At 54.9% G+C, this 18430-nt stretch overlaps 5 protein-coding genes across 5 annotated transcripts; 2 read left to right on the top strand and 3 right to left on the bottom strand.

Moving 5' to 3' along the window:
* Positions 1 to 839: 839 nt before the first annotated feature.
* LOC136371836 (bone morphogenetic protein 2-like) lies at positions 840 to 4722 on the top strand. The gene is made up of 5 exons (XM_066336135.1): positions 840 to 1814; positions 1926 to 2062; positions 2378 to 2500; positions 2931 to 3129; positions 3559 to 4722. Exons 1-5 carry the CDS (start codon positions 1553 to 1555, stop codon positions 3963 to 3965), a joined length of 1128 nt encoding a protein of 375 aa, XP_066192232.1. The 5' UTR covers positions 840 to 1552; the 3' UTR covers positions 3966 to 4722.
* Positions 4723 to 6473: 1751 nt separating this feature from the next.
* Positions 6474 to 10012, bottom strand: LOC136371987 (potassium voltage-gated channel subfamily V member 2-like). The gene is made up of 2 exons (XM_066336405.1): positions 7866 to 10012; positions 6474 to 6925 (listed from the first exon to the last, which is right to left on the bottom strand). The coding sequence occupies exons 1-2, from the start codon at positions 9114 to 9116 to the stop codon at positions 6659 to 6661; spliced, it is 1518 nt and encodes a 505-aa protein (XP_066192502.1). The 5' UTR covers positions 9117 to 10012; the 3' UTR covers positions 6474 to 6658.
* An 893-nt stretch (positions 10013 to 10905) lies between these two features.
* Positions 10906 to 15468, bottom strand: CD320 (CD320 molecule). The gene is made up of 5 exons (XM_066336401.1): positions 14775 to 15468; positions 14384 to 14593; positions 13436 to 13507; positions 12935 to 13083; positions 10906 to 12612 (listed from the first exon to the last, which is right to left on the bottom strand). Exons 1-4 carry the CDS (start codon positions 14860 to 14862, stop codon positions 12938 to 12940), a joined length of 516 nt encoding a protein of 171 aa, XP_066192498.1. The 5' UTR covers positions 14863 to 15468; the 3' UTR covers positions 10906 to 12612; positions 12935 to 12937.
* Positions 15469 to 15546: 78 nt separating this feature from the next.
* Positions 15547 to 17128, bottom strand: NDUFA7 (NADH:ubiquinone oxidoreductase subunit A7). The gene is made up of 4 exons (XM_066336403.1): positions 17010 to 17128; positions 16836 to 16885; positions 16598 to 16747; positions 15547 to 15787 (listed from the first exon to the last, which is right to left on the bottom strand). The coding sequence occupies exons 1-4, from the start codon at positions 17058 to 17060 to the stop codon at positions 15691 to 15693; spliced, it is 348 nt and encodes a 115-aa protein (XP_066192500.1). The 5' UTR covers positions 17061 to 17128; the 3' UTR covers positions 15547 to 15690.
* Positions 17129 to 17151: 23 nt separating this feature from the next.
* RPS28 (ribosomal protein S28) lies at positions 17152 to 17718 on the top strand. The gene is made up of 3 exons (XM_066336404.1): positions 17152 to 17233; positions 17337 to 17384; positions 17459 to 17718. Exons 1-3 carry the CDS (start codon positions 17195 to 17197, stop codon positions 17579 to 17581), a joined length of 210 nt encoding a protein of 69 aa, XP_066192501.1. The 5' UTR covers positions 17152 to 17194; the 3' UTR covers positions 17582 to 17718.
* Positions 17719 to 18430: the final 712 nt, after the last annotated feature.

The following is an 18430-nucleotide window of genomic DNA, read 5'->3' as shown; positions in this document are numbered from 1 at the left end:
CCTGGAGACCCCGCCAGACTGTCTGTACGATATGTAAATGGGAGAAGGCTATTTTTTGAATAAAAGCTACTTTAACCAGCGGGTATAAGTAAATCCTCTACAAAAGGTTTTGCAGGTTGTAAAATAAACATCATAGGCAATTTGCAGGTCCTTGGGGCTCCCCTGTGCAGCTCCTCAGCCCCTCTGCATCCAGCAACCCGGGAGGATACAGCCGTCTGCCATGGGCCGGGAGTTGCACGGCTGCTCCCAGTTACCAGCTATGGAGCCGGAGACAGGAGAGCTGGGCATGTTGGGACAGCGCTGTATCCTCTGCCGGCACCCCCAGACATCTTGTGGGACATACTACTGGTGAGCTGGGAAGAGAAGGAAAAGGATCCCGGGGCTACAGTTTCCTCTCTCCATTAACTGCAGCCTGTCGGCGCCGCCGTGCCTGCTCTGCATAATTAACAGCCCTTTGGGTCGGAATAAACACTGGGCACCGCTGCACATTCGCCTTCACCTTGCCTCCCATCAGGTGGTCCTAGCAGGGTTTCAGCTTGTTGATGAATTAGTTAATTAATGCTAATTTTTTCCCTTCATTCCCATGGCAGCTGTACAGTCTGTCATGTCCACCTGCACCAGATTGGTTTCTCTGTGATTGGGGAACAAGACCTAAAGAATTGGCTTTTATCCCACTACCTGGATATTTCATTAAATTCCAGCATTCAAGAATTAGCAGCAAATGTATTTTTAATTCCCAGGAAGCCCAGGAAGCCCAGGAAGCCAATAGCTTTTATTATTATTATTATTATTATTATTATTATTATTTTTATTATTATTATTATTATTATTTTAAAAAATAAAAATAGGAGCAAGCAAGCTGGATTAGGGTCTTGCTGTGGTGTGACCCCAGAGCCCGGGGCTGCAGCACCGCAGCACCGCTCCGCCGGGTCCTCTGCTAGAACCTGCTCTGCCCCTTGGCCTCGGTTCCCCGGCAGAACACGCAGCCTGGGCTGCCCCCACCGAGAGAGGGGGACCCCAGCACCCCACCCTGCACACCAGACAGGGTCTCCCTGGTATGGAGACACCAGCGTGACACTGAGTCCCCGCCACGATCCTCGCTCTCAGCAGCGGCTGCGAGAGGGGCAGCACGAGCTGCTGCGGCAGGACCGGGACGGGAAGGGGATGCTCATCTTGATGGGCTGCATTCCTCCACACAAAGGTCCTCCGATTTGTCCCATTAGTGCCGTCATTAAAATCCAGTTAGTCTCCTACGGAGAGCAAATGCAGCCCCGCCAGGACCCCATCAAGGGGCTGGTGGCCCCAGACTCCCGTTTCGCCTAAACCCCTGGGAGTGCCTGGTGAGCCGGCCTCCTTCCCGCTTGTGTACTGGGGCTAATTGATGCGGGGGGCCCGGGAGCCGGGCTTCTCACCTTGTTAGCACGGCAATTAGCTCTCTTTACCCTCCTGATTGCTCCTGTGCATATTTCACTTCAGTCCAGCTTTCCAGTGAGTTATAAATGCAGCACAAGGGAGGCCGGGGGAGTTGCGCAGGGACAGATAGCACAGAGCCATGCTGGGGACCGTCCTGCTGCTGCTGGCCGTGGCCAAGACGGCATGCCCGAGCCCAGCCAGCGTGGCGAGCTGGAGGGCTGAGGCGCTGAAGAAACTCCTGGAAGTCTTTGGCATGGAAGACCCTCCGGCGCCCCCAACTCACTTCAAGCAGCCACCCCAGTACATGGTGGATCTATTCAACACTGTCGCCAATGCAGATGGTGTCACCAAGAACCCTGACATCCTGGAGGGCAACACTGTCCGCAGCTTCCTGGATAAAAGTAAGGGGAGGAGGGCTATGATGCTGGGATGCGGCTGTGGGGAGGGGCTGAACCTGGCTGGTGGCGGTGCCGCCCCTGGTTTTGCTCTTCTAAACGCATCCTTCTCTCCAGCTCACAGCGAGGAGATGCGGTTCCTGTTTGTCCTCTCCAGCGTGGCCAAGAATGAGAAGATCCTGACGGCAGAGCTGCACCTCTTTCGCCTCTGGCCGAGGGTCACAGATGGGCCCAAAAGGCACCACTTCTGCCAGGTGAGGAGATGGATGGGGATGGGGCCGTCCCCCAGCCTGTGCCCAGGGCTGCCACTGGCACACTGTGGTCATTCCCCTGCCGTAGGAACACGGCTTGGCTCTAGGGTCGCATGAACTAATGTTTCACAGAGAATCACAATGATTTAACTGTGGCAGGTTCTTAAATATCCGTCTGGCTTGTGTGAACATCAACAAAGGCACACCGAAGTTGTTACAGATACATGCTGATAATTCCCCATCTCTCCCTACTCTTTTGTCCAGGGTCAACCCCTCGGGCAGAGTATACCAGGGTGACCACTTTTTTGCCTTCCCCAGGTCAGTGTGTACCAGGTGCTGGAGAAAGACAAGCCAGACACCCCTGAAGGGAAGAAGCTACTGGCAGCACGCCTTGTCTCACTGCAAACCTCGGGCTGGGAGGTCTTTGGCATCACACCGGCTGTGAGTCACTTTTCCTGTTTCGAGCAGCACAGAGGGAGGAGTCCTGAGGTTCACATGCAGGGGATTTTTAAACCCATTTCACCCTCAGCAGCCTTTCAGGCTCCAGTGTAGTTTCCTGTTTGCAGTCTTTGTAAGTGACATGGGGAGATGCATCCTCTGGGAGGGGGAGGAAAAAGTCCTGCCAAGAGGCCCGGAGGCTGCTTCATCCTTCCCCAAATTTGTCTCACTGCACTGCAGGGAATGCTGCTGCTGGCTCTTGCCACAATGTCCCCTGTGCTGCAGCCTCAGAGAAACCCCTTCCCATGGCACACAGAGTGTGGCCTCAAGGGGTCCTGGTTCACGATGTCCTGCTGCTGGCCTGAGACCTGCCTGTGGGGATACCACTGCAGTGCCTGTCCTGGTCCGTGGTGACACTGGTTTGGTTCCCCAGGTTCGTGACTGGACTGAAGATGAGAGCAGCAACCACGGTTTGCTGGTGACAGTCCAGGGCCTGGGGGGGAGCCTGCTCGACCCTCCACCACTGCAGTTTGCATCTGGCAGGGGCCACCATGAGAGCAAGAAGCCCATGTTGGTCCTTTTCACAGACGATGGGCGCCGTGGAGCATCACTGCCCACAGCTGGCTTCCCAGGTGGGTTGCACACACCTGGCATGACTCCCTTGGTGCCAACATCCCTTTCACAGGGGGTGCTCCCCACATGTGGCCTCCTCAAATCCAAACCTCCTTCCCTGGCTGGTGGGATAGGCTCTCTCCTTTCTGGTGTAGTCTGCTCTGGGTATTGCCTGATTGCAGATGTGAAGCTGGATTTGAGTTTGGCCATGACACTGAGGCTGTCACCTCCTGCTGGCTCTGTCTGAGCTGGTGACAGGCTGTGACCAGGTCGCAGACAAAACCTGTGGGGAGGGGTGGCTGGGGGGTCTGCAGTATTTTCTCCCTTCACCCAGGCTCATGCAGTGGCCAATGGCATCGTGCCTGTTCTGCATAATTAACAGCCCTTTGGGTCGGAATAAACACTGGGCACCGCTGCACATTCGCCTTCACCTTGCTCTTTTCTTGCAGATTTAAAGCCTCAGGCTCCAAATCTCCCTGCCAAGATGCCGGTGCCCAAGCTGGGCAGGTCACGCAGTACACGCTCGCTGGACCGGCTTCAGCCCTGCCAGAGGCATCCCTTGTCTGTGGACTTCGAGGAGATTGGCTGGTCTGGCTGGATCATCTCACCACGGGGGTACAACGCCTTCCACTGCAAAGGCTCCTGCCCCTTCCCTCTGGGCGAGAACATGCGTCCGACCAACCATGCCACAGTGCAGTCCATCATCAATGCCCTGAAGCTGAGCGAGGGTGTCAGCAGCCCCTGCTGTGTGCCCGACAAGCTCCACTCCATCAACCTCCTCTACTTTGATGACGACGAGAATGTGGTCCTCAAGCAGTATGATGACATGGTGGCTGGGAGCTGCGGCTGCCACTGAGGCAGGAGGAGCAGGGGGCTGGAAACACCACTGCAGTGGAGGCTGCACCCACTCCCTCCAGAGCGTCAACGGAGTCTCTGTCCCACAAACCCTCTAAAAGAGACTGGGATGAGCAAAGCAAGGGAGTCCTGGGTCTGCCCTGGATGATGTCACCCCCTGACAGGGCCAGCCCAGGAAGGCTCAGGGCCAAGCTCTGATTAAATCAACCCAAACAAGCCTGTGTGAACCAGCAGCTCCAGGGCAGCAGCCCCATTTTGGAGTGCCCTGTGCAGGGGCATGGGTGTCCCTGCCCATGCAGAGGCTTCTGCAGGCTGTACTATATGTATATAGCAAGAGCACTAATATATGACAGATGCCGTCTGTACAGTGTCTTGTAAATATCTATACATTCCTGCATTGCTGTGACTTGTAAAATGATTCAGAGTAATTATTTAAAAGTGCCATTTTCCAAGGGATGCCTGTGGACTCTGAACTGCTGCCAGGAACAGGGCAAGCAGATGTCTCACAGGCACAGGGAAGGAGGTGCACATGGAGGGATGAAGATCCAGCCACAGCACAGTCTCCAGGGACGAGGGGATGAGGTTGGTGTGCCCCTTTCCTTGAAAGCTGAATGATCTCAGGATCCATCAGCCTGCAACTGGGGGTGCGGGGAGATGAGCAGCCAATGGGGCTGCTTGGAGGAATGAGGTGACGGTGTCTAGGGTAGGATGGGAGTGTGTATAGACGTGCCTGGAGCTGATGCTGCTGGGGCAGGTGGGTGGTGGTTATCGTGGTTTAACCACAGATGGCAACTACGCACCACACAGCCACTGGCCTCCCCCTCCACCCTGGTGGGATGGGGAGGAGAATCAGAAGAAAAGGTAAAACCTGTGGGTTGAGATAAGGAAAGTTAAATAATGGAAATAAAATAAAACAAAAAAAGGTAACATTTAATAACATTTGAAATATTATTACAAAGGGAAAAGAGAGACACCAAAAGGAGGGAATCATAAACCCCAAGATAGACAAGGGATGCCCAATACCCAGTTGCTCAGCACCCACTGATCTATGCCCAGCCTGTCTCCTAGCAGCAATTGGCCACTGGGAGATCAAGATCTGTGATCAAGATTATTCTCACCCTGAATCTAAAATACAGCGTTGTACCAGCCAGTGGGAAGAAAGTGAACTCTATTGCAGCTGAAACCAGGACAACAGTGGGGTCTGAGAGCTCTGGGGGAAGATGGTCAGAGGAAACTGCTGTGCCCAGAGAATGTTCCTCATGGAAGACAAATGGGTGGAAACCAGAGCTGCCCAGTGCTGTGGGGTCAGGTCAGTGCTGGGGAGGTGTACAGAGGGCGAGTGTCAATATGGGTTAACGGGAAGTGGGTGTAGGTGTTGGTGGTCAGGACAGGGGTCCCCTCACACCTGTTGGCACAGCCCCCTTGTCCCCTCCAGTCCAGCTCTCAGTGGGAATGTGGCTGTCCTTGCCAGAGCACTTAGCTCCTCCAGGTCTCTTTCCAGGCTTCCAACATCAGCTGCTTAGCCACAGTCCCAGGCTGATACCAGGCATCCCCTGGCACCTCTACATCTCCAAGCCCAGCTCACTAGAGAGTGAATTGCACCCTGGCCTGCCTGGCAACAATTTCTTCCTCCTGCTCACCTGGAAGCAGCAGCTGTTGGCCCTTCCCCACGCCAACTCTCTCTGCAGCCCAAGGTATCTCTCCATCTCACCCAAGGGAAGGGTTTATCCCTTCAAAAGGCCCATTAACTGGACATTGTCCCACACCGGAGGGCAAACCCTGTGCCCCCCAGACATGTCCCCCACTGCCTCCCATGATGTCAACACAGGGCAGAGCCAACTGGTGTGTCCTGATCAAATGCACTTCTCAGTTCCAGTGCATCCAGGCCCAGGCACCTCATCCTAAAACTAATGCATGGACAGGCTTATCTGCATCCCTGAGAGCCCTGTCCTTGCACTGATGGACTTGTGACCCCTGGGGAGATGCCCCCTCCTCACCCCAAACAATGAACAGTTTACTGATTCACACACACTAGGTGGACAAGAATCCATGACAATGAAGGTTTGGGCCTGGTTCATTAAATATCTATTCCTGGAGGTGCTCTGGATACAAGCTCTGTATGCCTGTAGTGCCTGTGGGTCTATCACAGCAGCACCCCAAGTCAGGACTGTGCCCCAAACTCCAGGGCAGTGGGAAGAAGAGCAGATTTGGCTGGAAGGATGCATGGCTGTAGCCTTTCCTCTGGGCCTTCACCCAAATCCCCACACTGGACTAGGCCTGGACTGCTTGGCTGGGAGGGAGTCATGGGGCCCTGGGCAGGGGGAGCCTGTGTGTGTCCCATTCAGTGGGGAACAGAGCAGCACCTGCACAGGGGTCACACTGGGCTACCTGCCTCAGAGAGGTGACAGTTCAGTCCCATCCCTCACTTCCCGTGATGTCAGGGTGTCCCTTGCCTCAGCAAACAAACATCCTGCCCTGGCTGTACAGCTCCTGAGCCACCTCTGACTGATTGTTCTGCAGGACAGCAGTGTCCGGCACACAGCAGTGAGGGAGGTCCCAGCTGGCAGCAACCCCTGTGCAACAGCAGAGCTCTGGCACTGCTGTGACTCTGCCCATAGCTCAGAAGCCTCCCTGGGGGACAGGACCTACTGGGAGAATGTCCAGGACAGGGGATGGGGGGTGGGGAACCTGTGGTCAGCGGTAATAGTGGGGGTCAGCTCTCCAGCACTCTGAGAACTTCCGCAGGACTCGCTCCTTCAAGCAGATCCTCCTGGAAAGCTGAAGTGACTGGCTCATCTCATGGGCCTTCAGCTTGGCATAGTAGTCAGAAAATTTGTTGTAGAGGATCGAGATGGGCATTCCATTGAGGATGATGCCAAAGGAGATGCAGACAAATGCCACCAGCCTGCCGAGTATTGTGTCAGGTACAGTGTCTCCGTAGCCCACAGTGGAGAGGCTGACCTGTGCAGGGACAGAAAAGGATAAAATCCCATGGGAACAAGCCCAGAAGACCCTGTTGGCTAGTGCTGGAATTCACTCCCTCCCACCTCTCTGTGGAGACACCTGTCCCCTGTAACCAGTGTTAGACCCTGATCCTGATGGCAGCCATCTGAGTTGTCCCCTCTCCAGAGCCTGCACAACCACAGCTCCGTTGTCCAGGCTGTGCCCAGCAGGCCTGGAGAGATGAAGGAAAGGGCTGGCTGAGCCCCAGAAGTACAGTTCAGAGGCCAGACCCTGCTCCCTCGCTGCTTTGTGTGTGTCTCTTCAAAGGCAGATGGCCACCCCCGAGCTGAGCCTTCCCCAGCAGGTGGTGTCTGTTGGAGCTTCCTTCCCCTTCAGAGCTGTGGCTCCAGAGCTTCCTGGCTGTGAGCTGCCTTGTCCCAGACAAACAAAGCCTCCTGGAGTCCCCCTCCAGGGGAAACAGGAAGGCCTGGGAATGAACGATGTTTAGTAAATGGGGAGCAGGGCTATGGGGACAGGTTGAGAGCTGAGGCCAGAGAGCTCTGTGCTTGGCAGGGAGCTGTGCTCCCAGCCTCAGGCTGTCCAGGGTGGCTGTCGCCGTGCCCACAGGTTGCATCCACTGAACACTTGGGCCCCATGACAGATAAAGCTGAGTCACATCCCCCTTGTTCAACTCAGGCCTGGAGGTTCACAAACCACCACCTCTGTCCCACCATCGCACCCCAGCAGTATCTTTTGAGCCTCTGAGCTCAGTCTAAACCTCTGATTTCTTTTCTCAGAGCATGCAGGACTCTGGGTTTCCCACCATTATTGAGCTGGTGGTAGGGCTGGGCCCCTCCCGTTCCCTGGCCAGCAGCAGTGAATGCCCTGAGCACCGGGGCAGCCCCTACCCACGGAGCCTCCCCCACCCCCCTCTGGAAGAAGCTTGCTCACACCTTACCGCTGCCCACCACCATGCACAGGGGATACTGGTGAAGTCGGTGCCGGGGACATCATGTTCCACTGAGTGTATGAGAGCAGAGAAGGTGAAGACCCCCATGGCAATGAAGAGGAGGAGGCAGCAAACCTGTTGGTAGCACTGGCGCATGGTGAAGCTGAAGGCTCGGAGGCCAGTGGAGTGACGTGCCAGCTTGAGGATGCGGAAGATCCTCATGAGCTTGATGAGCTTGAGGACTTTGCCTAGCTTGCTCACATTCTCCACCTTGTGCAGCTCCTCATGGTACTGCATGTCTCCATCATCCAGATTTTCAAAGAGGATCTGGATGTAGAAGGGCAGGATGGCCACCAGGTCTATAGCATTAAATGCTGCCCGTAGAAAGTTCTTGAAGCTGGAGGAGGATATGAGCCGCATGATATATTCAGAGGTAAAGAAGATGGCACAGATCATCTCCATCTGCTCCATCCACATTTTCCCTGTCTTGTTTTTCATCTCCTCCACTGTGCTCAGTGTCATGCCCACAATGGAGATAAGCACAAAGAAGCTTGACATGACAGCAATGATCTTGGCTGGAACAGAAGAATATGGGTTCTCAATGAGGTTCCAGACCATTTTCCGAAACTGACCCAGAAATTTGCCATCAAATTGTGCCCCTGACTCCAGGGGCTCCAGTTCTGCCTCCAGTTCCTTCTCTATTTTCAGGTACTCACTGAGTTCATCTCGCTTTTCCTCAAACAGGATCCGGCAGCAGCGTTGGGAGTATTTCAGATGGATTCCCCAGTACTCTATTTCCTCCACAAAGTTACTGGGGCACATCTCATCCATTATCCACAGGACCCCACTGCGGTAGAAGTGGAAGATGTAGTGGAAAATTGAAGGATCTCTATCAAAGAAATACTCATTCTTCTGCACCAAGTAGTCATCACAGAGCTGCAGCTTTTTCACAGGGTCTGTATAGAGGGCCAGCTTCCCAAGCCGGGTGACGGGATACTGGGCCAGTACCTTGTAAGCTATCTGGAACAACTTCCCACCCACATTAATGTTGAGCAGGTACTTGTTCCTTTGGATGGGAGTCTGGCTATTCTGCTGGTTACCATCTGCCACATTCTGCATGGAGTTCCATTGCCTTACCAGGCTGTCCTGTGCAAATGGGATGTAGGATTCATCTTCCTCCAGGGTATGGCAGTGGCCCTTGTGATCCCCTATCTTCAGGCTGGCCGAGAGACTCGCACGCCTGGTCCACTGTTGCCTCATGGTGACCAGTCTCCTGATGCAGTGACTCCTGTTACAGGCTGCAGGACAGCAGCTCTGGCTTCATGGGAATGCTCCCACTGGGCATACGCTGACTGGGACAAGTGCTGTGAGCTCGGGGCAGTGGACTGGCTTCCTGATGGGCACAGCCGTGTCCTGGTGCCACGTGGCACCTGCCAGGGTCCCAAAGCCGATTGCTGATCAGATTGGAGTTTGCATCGTAGCAGTTGGAGGCGGCCAAGTGCCCGCTTCTTAAGACACTAATGAGATTGAAGCACTAGTCCTTTATGTAAGGAACTATTTCTAGCTCTGCACTTCTCCCTTCCCTTCTTCTGCTCTTATTAGCTGTTTGCATTTGCTTCATGCTGTTTCCTAGAAGGATATCCATGACAGCAAACTGGAAACAGCACAAACTTGCCTCAATTTACCCTCTGTTGATGGGACAGGAAGGTGCAGGCATGCAGGATTTGTACTGGCTTTGTACCCCCACACCAGATGCTGCTCTTGGCACCAGCCATTTGTTAAAGGCTAATGCAGCTGCCCTGGCTATCAGCTGTCACAGCCAGGGAAGGGAGATGGTCATGACCTCTCAGTTCATCCCTCAAGTCCCACACTGGAGATTTAGAGGGGATGAGGTGAAGGAACCACCTCCACACAGTGTCCAAGAAGATCCCCCGAGGGACAGGTTGTCCCTGTGCCCCTACCCTGTGCCACCATATTAGCCTTCAGCCCCACGACTCAAGGGGCAGGAACAGGGAACAGGACACTGGAAATGCAAGTATGCAGGAAAAGTTTCTCTGAACTACTGGAACTGAAAAGGAGGAAACAATCCTTTGGATTTGCAGGTTAAAGGGGAACCAAAATTAAACAGGCTGATCTTTGAGGTCTTATTCTGGAATACAATCCTACTTCAACATGTAAAACATCACATTCATCTCCATGAACTGGTCTAATTAAATACAGAGATGTGGAGCACAAAGATGCTCCTGGCCTGAAAAGCAGCTGGGGCTCCACTACAATTGAAGTCTCTGAGCCTGAGATTAGAAAAACAAAACCACTTCTAGCACTGGACAGAGGAAGGAAAATTGCTGTTAGAAACACAGCCCAAAGTTTTGGCACAAGATCCATAAAATGTGTTTCTTTCAACTCTGAAACACTCAGCTCAGGGAGCAGAAAGCAAAACCTGCAATGGCTTGTGAGTTTGCCCCAGGGTCTCACTCCTCATCACACGGAGCAAGTGCTCTGCCTTGTACCACAGACTAGCTAGGCTCAGCTTGGCAGGTGCAGCTCGGAGTATGATCTGAGACCGGCTGGTGACAGCTGACCTCAGCCATGTGGCCTTGCCAGTACCTGCCCCTTCAATTGCCTCAGCCCTGTCCTGCTGGGACTCCTGGAGCCCTTCCTGCCCTGCAGTGCTCTCCACTTTCTGCTCTGCTCTGGCAAAGAAGGGACAAGTTCAGGCATTTTTTTAACCTTGTTTTTGGCTGAGCTCCCCACTTGTCCCAGTTCAGCATACTGTGGCATCTGTTCCTCCATCAGATCCTGTCCCCATCCTCTCTCTTTGCTTTGCTCCTGTATTTAATTTTCTCTGCTACAGCTGGTGTGTGCTAGAGCTGCCTCTGTCCCAGACAGGCACAGCAGCATTGACTTCCCCATAGCAACTCACGCCAGCCGACCCACCCCAAATCCTCTTCCCCAGGATGTGACAATCCAAAGGTGATGTAGCCCCTGGCCTCCCAAATACAGAATCCATGCAAGTACACATATCCAGGACAATTAAACACTCCAGAACTTGTTAATTTCACATTCTTTATTCTCCTGTGTCAGTCACCACAGCTATCTCCGCCTGTCCCTATGGAAACAGAAGGTTGGTTGTGTGTGCCCTTGAAAATGACTCCTTGGTACTAAAAATAGCAGCCCTGGAATAACTCAGGACTTAATACCACATATAGAAGTTTCTTCCGTGGGGTATGGCAGCACTCACACGCTATCCAGGAGTGGAAGACTCCTACTCCAAGGCTGATGATTGGTGTCTGCTTGGCAAGCCAAGTTCGGACCTTCAAGGCACAGATGTCAGCAGCCAAGGCAGCAGCTTGGCGCACTTAGTGAACACTTGTGCAAGGTGCACGTGGCCAACACTGAACCAGAGGCACTGGGCACTAATCTGCCCCTGCACAGTCAGTTCTGAGAGGTGCACAGCACTGAGTCCTTTGGCTGGGGCCCCACGTGCCACACAGACAGTGTCTGACCCAAGACATGATGTTATTTCCAGAGACTCCTCTGCTAGACCAAGATGCTCAGAGCCCTGTCCAGCTTGGTACCAGGGATGGGTCAGTCACAGCTGCTCTGGGCAACCTATGCCAGGGCCTCACCATAAAACCCTCCTTCATGTCCTACCTAAGCCCACCCTCTGTCAGTTTGTACCTGATGCCCCTTATCCTTACAGGCCTTGGTGAAAAGCCCTTCTCCATCTTTCTTACAATCCCCCTTTAGACATGGACAAGAACATAACAAGGCTCCCTGAAGCCATGTCTTCTCCAGGCTTTGCCCTAACAAAGGTGCAGGACCTTTCCCTTGATCTTATCAAACTTCATGAGGTCCCAGTGGGCCTGAAGGTCGCTCTGGATGACATCCCCCTCCCCAGCTGCACTCCTCAGCCTGGTCTCATCCTCAGACTGGCTGAGGGTCCACTTGATCCCACTGCATACACCACTGATGAAAACACAGAATAGCACTGGTCCCAGTATGGACTCTTGAGGGACACCACTCATGTCAGAACAGTTATAAGGAAGACACTATTAAGAGTATTAAGAGGAGCCCCACACAGCATTCAGCACTGGGGTGAGCAGAGCAGGTCTGCCAAGGGTGGAGATGTTTGTGAAAGGGAGTGTGAGACGAGCTGCCAGCCCAGGAGCTCCTTGCCCCATGTGGGCTCAGGTGGCAGCACAGCAAAGCCAGAGCAACTGTGACCTCCATGGTGGCACTGTCAGTAAAAGCCTCCCGAGCACAGGACTGAGCAGCATCAAACAGTAGTGCAAACATGGAGTGTTTGTCTGATCTGTGCAGCCAGTGAGTGCCTATGGAAATAAGTGAGAAAGCTCCTGTTCCCTGACAAAATCCAGGGGGAAGGATGAGGCAGATGAAAAAAGGCTCTTGGCTAGAAGCGGAAGGAAACAGTTGAACAGCACCTGGCATTTCAAGGAGAAAAACATCTTCAGGTCCAAGGCCACATTGGTGGGCATCAGCAGTTAACAACTGTCATGCAGAACAATGAAGACATTTCTGCCACCTCTGGAAGGGCTGATGTCACAGTGCCTGGGAAGGTCCTGTGCTATTTCTGGAGCCAAGGCAGTCCCACAGTCTAAGACCCAATTACAAAGGGAGCATCCTCTTGGTATTCCAGTGTAACAACCCAGATTTGAGAGCTGATGTCCAATTCAGTCAGGCTCTGTGGTGAGCAGGAGACAGACAGGCTAGTCCCACCTTGGGATAAGGATCCCTGTCACAAAGCCAGAAAAACACCTGGTTATTGACAGTCCTTTGGGAATAAACCTAGTTTGACTTCAATTTATGCAAAATGGAGAAAAAATCCCACACCAGAAGATCAGTATCTTAGCAGGACTCCTCCATGTCCTTGGCAGCAGGGTGGAAAAGGGAGAGTTCTGCTGCTGCAGGGGCAGACTAAAACCCCATGCACCTGGTTGGCAAGTATCAGGGAAGCTAGAAAAACCTACTTCCAAACAGAAAAGGTCTAGAAGTCAGAAACATAGGGCAAGAAAGAACTTCTCCCTCAGGCACATAGAGCACAGCAAAACACTTACCCTTCAAGGCAAGGAGCCTTTTTGGCTCTTGTCAGGCATCAGTTGTTCCCTGGATGCTTTTTCAAGTCTGAAGGTGTCAGATCTGCATTTTGCTTTGGACAGACCCCACACAGCAACAGAACCTGCAGCTACCAGGATGATCAGGAGCTCTGGAGACGAGAGTGCACAAGCAGAGACCCACTCATTTGCCTAGTCTTGGGACAGCTCTACTGCTCGACACCATGAGCCAACAACTAGAGATGAGCAGTGTCCCTCAAGAGCAAGGGACAGACAGAGAGGAGGTAAGCTAGTGCCAGATTGCATGGAATGGCCTTTCCAAGGACACAACATACACAAGGCAGAGAAATAATTAAGCTGTGGTGTCAGGCCTTCCTTAGCCCACTCAGCCCAGCAAAAGCAGCTACTGATACAGATCTGGAATTGACCCCATCAGAATACTCAATTTATAGCCCAAGGTAGGTAGGTCCAAGACCATGTGCAGCACTCTTGAGTCTCACACACCTGCTACAATCAAGATCCATGAGTAACCTTGACTCCTCGATGGCACAAAGACCTCAGGTGTAGCTGAAGGCTCTGGGAGGAAAGAGAAACAAGTCCATGAGGCTTGCAACTCACCTTATGGTTAGCACTCAAAGCAGTGTTCAATCCACACCTGCCTAAGTTCCCAGCTCACCTCAAGAGCACCAAGAGGCCTTTTTCAATTTAATCAAAACCTTATCTGCCACTACTGTGATTAAACCCACACTGGAGGAAAAAAGTCCTACTCGAAATGCTTAACAGGGGAAGATGGGAAATTTCCAAGCTGGAGCTCGAACCCAGCCTGTTCTCGTGGCACCAAGAAGCCACGGGTAAAACCAAAATGCAGCTCTTCCCCTCACCTGCCAATAGAACAGGTGCAGGCATCAAACCCAAACCCAGTCTCTCACACCTGCAGCAATTCCCCTCCTCTCCACACCCTCGGGTGAGGGAAGCCAGAAGCGCCCTGCCAAGCACCCCAGACAGCCAATGGGTCTGACAAAGGAAGCTCCAGAGCCGAGTAGGTCTGGTACCGACAGTACTGAGGTGCAGACACAGCCAGACACTGTCTGCAACCCCTGGTCATCCCTGACGGCCCAGAACTTCCTCCTCATCCTCTTCCCTTCAGCCTGCCCCTTCCCCAGAGATCAGAAGAGTTCGGGAGGTGGAGAGATTCCAGTGTCTTCTCAAAGCAGCTGCTGGGAATTGCATGTTCTGGAAGAAGGAAGGAAGTACTTCAAAGACCCTTCCCGAGGGAGCGCTGGGGGCCGTCATCGTCGTCCCCACCAGAGGAAGGTGAAGGTGCGGGTCCATTATAATGCGCTTCCTCCGCTCACAGTGATCCGTGGCAACTGCAGCTGTTTTGGATAAGCCAGAGACGACAGGAAACAAAGCCTTCGGTCCGGCTTGCCGCCCCGGCCCGCACCCCCATACCTGCGCTGCCGGAGGGCGGCACCGCCGAGCTCCTCGGCGGGGTCATCGCAGGGCTGCCGGCACTCGGCTCCGCCGGGGTCGCGGTCCCGCAGCCCCACTCGTCCCCGTCGTCCTCGCAGTCGGGGTGGCCGTCGCAGCGCCACTCCTGAGGGAAGCAGGGCGCACCGGGCGCGCACTGGAAGTGGTCCGGGCGGCAGAGGGACGGGGCGGCTGTGGGGGACGGGCGCGTGAGGGGAGACCGAGGGGCCCGGGGCGGGGGGGCGGGAGCTCCCCGCGCCCCACAACGAGGGGATCCCGCGCGCCAGGCACGCGAGGGCTCCAGCCAATAAGAGCGGAGGGCGTGCGCGGGGAACCAATGGGCACCACCCGCTCGGCCGCTCCCCCAGCTCACCGTTGCCTGGCGAGAGCGGCAGAACCAGCAGCAGCAGCGTCAGCAGCAGCACCGGGAGCCGGGGCGGCAGCAGTCGTGGCCCGGCCATGCCGTGGGCCTGCACCGGAGGGACTCGCTGGAGCCGCCGCGCCGCTACAAACGCCGAGCGCGCAAGAAAAGCGCGTGCGCTCAAGCCCGACTCCCACCAAATGGAGCGCTCGCGAGGGCGGGACCTTGAGGAGGCCCCGCCCACCTCCCGTGCGCTTCGGGCCGGAGCCCCGGGACGGTGTCACGTGAGCGGGGGAGCGGCCTGCTCAGGCCGAGCGGCGCGGTCGGCACAAGCGGAGCCAGTCCTGCAGCCGCGGCTGTCGCAGCCTACCCTGGAGCCAGCTCACGGCGCTGCCAGGGCCGCCTGAGCCACTTCCCAGCTCCAGGAACAGCCGGGCTCTCCCGTAGTTCCCTGAAAATCCATCAGCACCGCGGTCGGCAGTGACTTCTTGTCCCTGGAGAGGGGCTGGACAGCGCTCTGCTGGACTGAGCAGGGTGCGGTCACAGCAGGACAGTGGCACTAGTGATGGGGGGAGTGAGTGTGGCCCAGGCCGCTGAACTTTACTCGCAGAGTCTGGGCACAGGGGGAGCCCTGTGAGCGAGGCTATGCTTTACTCCGCTTTGCTCTTCTTCATTGACTGACTACAGCTTACAAGTGTGCCAGTGCTGTGTCACTATTCCAGCCAATGAAATACACTGATATTAAACAGCAGTAACTTGAAGAAATCAAATACAATAGACAAAATGGGGGTAGCAACAGCTTTATATACACTTATTAATTAAACATGAGCTCCCTCCAGCAGTCTAGAGCCACATCCAGCACAGCCTTCCCATCAGAGCTCCTCTGGAACCACCTGTGCTCATCATACAGCCTCGGCTCACTCCCTGCTCACAAGTAGGGCTCGTCCTTAGAAATTTCCCACTTCCTAAGTGGTGGTCCTGGTGTCACTGGTTTCTTCCCTGTTGTTGTCACTGCAGCACCTGAACTGGGGTAGAGAAAGGAGAAGAGAGAAGAGATTTTAGCAACACTCTGGAAATCACACTTGAATTTTGATCAGAAGTCCAGGATGCAAAGTAGTGCTGGAGGTGTTTGTTAATCAGAGTCCCAGAATGGTTTGGATTGGGTCGGACTTTAAAGACCACCTTGTCCCTGTCCCATGGGCAGGGACACCTTCCACTACCCCAGGTGGCTCCAAGCCCTCTCCAACCTTGAACATCTCCAGAGATGGGGCAGCCACAGCTTCTCTGGGAAACCTGTGGCAGCGTTTCATCACCCTCACGGCCAAGAATTTCCTCCCAATATCCCATCTCCTCCTGCCCTCTGGCAGTGGGAAGCCATTCTCCCTTGTCCTGCCTCTCCACCCCTTGTCCCAAGTCCCTCTCCAGCTCTCTTGGAGCCCCTTTAGGCCCAGGAAGGGGCTCTGAGGTCTCCCCAGAGCCTTGTCTTCTCCACGTGAACACCCTGAGGTCTCCCAGCCTAGCTCCAGAGCAGAGGAGCACCAGCCCTCAGAGCATCTCTGTGGCTTCCTTGGACTTACTGCAACAGTTCCTTTCTTGGAGGCCCTAGAGCTGAACACAGATGCTCCAGGTGGGGTCTCACCAAAGCAGAGTAAATTAACTTCCTCCTACCTCACTTAATTGCAAGGAAATATAAACCCAAATAATCAGTTCCACATTCTTCTGCCAATTTGGGTAACTCCCCACTGCCGCCGGGCCTTTTCTTTGTTCCTGTTACAAATCAGGGCTGACCCTGCTCCGCGGCGGCAGCGGCGCAGCATCGCCCACGTCAGACCTACCTGCCGGACTGTGTCCCCGCGGGTAGGGTTCTCTGCGCCGCCGCCACCACCACGGGCGGCAGCGACTCCCGCCGCCCGTCCCGGGTGCAGTAATAGTTATCGGCGAATTTGTGGCTGGGGCCCACCGGGAGCCGCGGCGGCGGCTGGGTCCTAGGCAGAGAACGACCCGAGCGTCAGCGGCGGAGCCGGGGTGGGCTCAGCGCCCCGCCTACGGCCCGGCCCGGCCCGTCCCCAGCACCTCTTAGCGATCTCCTCGTAGCGCAGCTGCAGCTTCGCCTGGAGATCTCGCTGCAAGGCAAGGCCAGAGCAGCTCAGGCAGGGCTGCCGCCCTGCGCCACAGACTCCGCGGAGCCTGGGGCGCAGCGCAGCGTCCCGCGGGGTAGACGAGCCCCTAGCCTGGGGCTGTTCTTACCCCTGCCAGGAAATTGCGGAGACGCTGGACCAGACGAGTTGCCGTCGCCATCTTGGCCGCGGTGAAGGGCAGGGGCACGGGGGACGCCGGGAGCGCGCGCGCGCGGAACGCTGGGTCTCGCGAGACTTGGAGTTATATAAGGCAACGCGGGGGTAGGCCGGCCTTTTCCGCGCCCCGGAGCCGCCATGGACACGAGTCGCGTACAGCCGATCAAGCTGGCCAGGGTTGGTATGGGGGCCGGGGCCTGGGCCGGGCCGGGCCGGGCCGGGCCGGGCCGGGCCGGGCCGGGTCGCGGTACCGTGCTGACCCTCCACTCTTTTCCCGCAGGTCACCAAGGTGCTGGGCCGGACCGGCTCTCAGGGGCAGTGCACTCAGGTGAGCGGGCTGGGCTAGGCGGGCACGATGCCGTGGGCTGGGCCCGGCTGGGCTGACGCGGTTCCGCCTCCCAGGTGCGCGTGGAGTTCATGGACGACACGAGCCGGTCCATCATCCGCAACGTGAAGGGTCCGGTGCGCGAGGGCGACGTTCTCACCCTGCTGGAGTCGGAGCGCGAGGCCCGGCGGCTGCGCTGAGCGGGACCTGGGGTCGGTCGCACTTGCTGCCGGATCGTCCATCGGGGAATGGAGCCTAACGCAGCTCGTTCGGCCGTGGGGTGCGGTTGGGGAGGAACGTGGCGGCCATGTCACTGCAATAAAGTGTTTTTCCAGTAGTTCCTTGCTCGGGTTTCACTCACCGAGTGCCGCCTGACACCTTTGGTTTGTCTCACATGTGAGCAACCTGCCGCTTTCCTCGGGTTCAGTAGCACCATGCCCTGCCTTGTTACTGGGGTTACACGTAGTGTTTTCATTGTAATGTCACTGTGTTATTGCATCTTTACTGATCTGTCACAACAAAAACAATTCTGTTTTAATTACAATAGCCTTAATCCTGACTTTCCTGGTAAGTGGTTTTCTGTATGTCATGGTGAAGTGGTACTGGAAATTTACTGGACCTCAGTGGAATTAAATCACAAGTTGTAAGTCAAGCTTGGTACCAGCTTGCATAGTAATAGCCTGCTGCTTCTGTCTGTCCTCAGTAAACTGCTCAGTGAATGCTGCCATAAATACACCTACTTACTATCCTTCCTGGCAGTCACCCACATACAGCAAGTGCTTGTCACTCTTTGATTTACTGACTTCTCCATCTCACTTTCTTTGGCTTTCTCTTTCACCACAATATCAGACAGCAAGATGTGTTTGTTTTAGGATATTAAATAAATCGAAAGTAGGGCTGAAAAGTTTAGAATGAGCTTTAAAACTGCTGTTTTAAGAGCAGGTTTTTAAGGACTGGCATTTTAAACTGCTTATAGGGTGGTCTGAGTTTGTGGTGTGTTTAGCAGTCAGATCTGCAGCCTCTGATGAATGGTCTCTGATGTGCGTGGT

Source organism: Sylvia atricapilla, chromosome 26, assembly GCF_009819655.1.
Source record: "Sylvia atricapilla isolate bSylAtr1 chromosome 26, bSylAtr1.pri, whole genome shotgun sequence".
NCBI lineage: Eukaryota > Metazoa > Chordata > Aves > Passeriformes > Sylviidae > Sylvia > Sylvia atricapilla.
The sequence above is the reverse complement of the archived record's forward strand: the minus strand, read 5'-3'. Positions and strand labels throughout refer to the sequence as shown.

What these genes read in the sequence shown, in the direction of transcription:
- LOC136371987 (XM_066336405.1), bottom strand. Translation starts at nt 9,116, where the DNA reads ATGAGGCAACAGTGGACCAGGCGTGCGAGTCTCTCGGCCAGCCTGAAG. An exon ending in GTGCATGGTGGTGGGCAGCG is followed by an intron (nt 6,926 to 7,865) that starts GTAAGGTGTGAG and finishes GTCCCTGCACAG; the next exon opens with GTCAGCCTCTCCACTGTGGG.
- LOC136371836 (XM_066336135.1), top strand. Translation starts at nt 1,553, where the DNA reads ATGCTGGGGACCGTCCTGCTGCTGCTGGCCGTGGCCAAGACGGCATGC. An exon ending in TCTTTGGCATCACACCGGCT is followed by an intron (nt 2,501 to 2,930) that starts GTGAGTCACTTT and finishes TTGGTTCCCCAG; the next exon opens with GTTCGTGACTGGACTGAAGA. An exon ending in GCCCACAGCTGGCTTCCCAG is followed by an intron (nt 3,130 to 3,558) that starts GTGGGTTGCACA and finishes CTTTTCTTGCAG; the next exon opens with ATTTAAAGCCTCAGGCTCCA.
- CD320 (XM_066336401.1), bottom strand. Translation starts at nt 14,862, where the DNA reads ATGGCCGGGCCACGACTGCTGCCGCCCCGGCTCCCGGTGCTGCTGCTG. An exon ending in GCCGCTCTCGCCAGGCAACG is followed by an intron (nt 14,594 to 14,774) that starts GTGAGCTGGGGG and finishes CGTCCCCCACAG; the next exon opens with CCGCCCCGTCCCTCTGCCGC. An exon ending in ATGGATCTTGATTGTAGCAG is followed by an intron (nt 13,084 to 13,435) that starts GTGTGTGAGACT and finishes TCTCGTCTCCAG; the next exon opens with AGCTCCTGATCATCCTGGTA.
- NDUFA7 (XM_066336403.1), bottom strand. Translation starts at nt 17,060, where the DNA reads ATGGCGACGGCAACTCGTCTGGTCCAGCGTCTCCGCAATTTCCTGGCA. An exon ending in TACGAGGAGATCGCTAAGAG is followed by an intron (nt 16,748 to 16,835) that starts GTGCTGGGGACG and finishes TTCTCTGCCTAG; the next exon opens with GACCCAGCCGCCGCCGCGGC. An exon ending in GCGGGGACACAGTCCGGCAG is followed by an intron (nt 15,788 to 16,597) that starts GTAGGTCTGACG and finishes TCTCTACCCCAG; the next exon opens with TTCAGGTGCTGCAGTGACAA.
- RPS28 (XM_066336404.1), top strand. Translation starts at nt 17,195, where the DNA reads ATGGACACGAGTCGCGTACAGCCGATCAAGCTGGCCAGG. An exon ending in AGCCGATCAAGCTGGCCAGG is followed by an intron (nt 17,234 to 17,336) that starts GTTGGTATGGGG and finishes CTTTTCCCGCAG; the next exon opens with GTCACCAAGGTGCTGGGCCG. An exon ending in CTCAGGGGCAGTGCACTCAG is followed by an intron (nt 17,385 to 17,458) that starts GTGAGCGGGCTG and finishes TCCGCCTCCCAG; the next exon opens with GTGCGCGTGGAGTTCATGGA.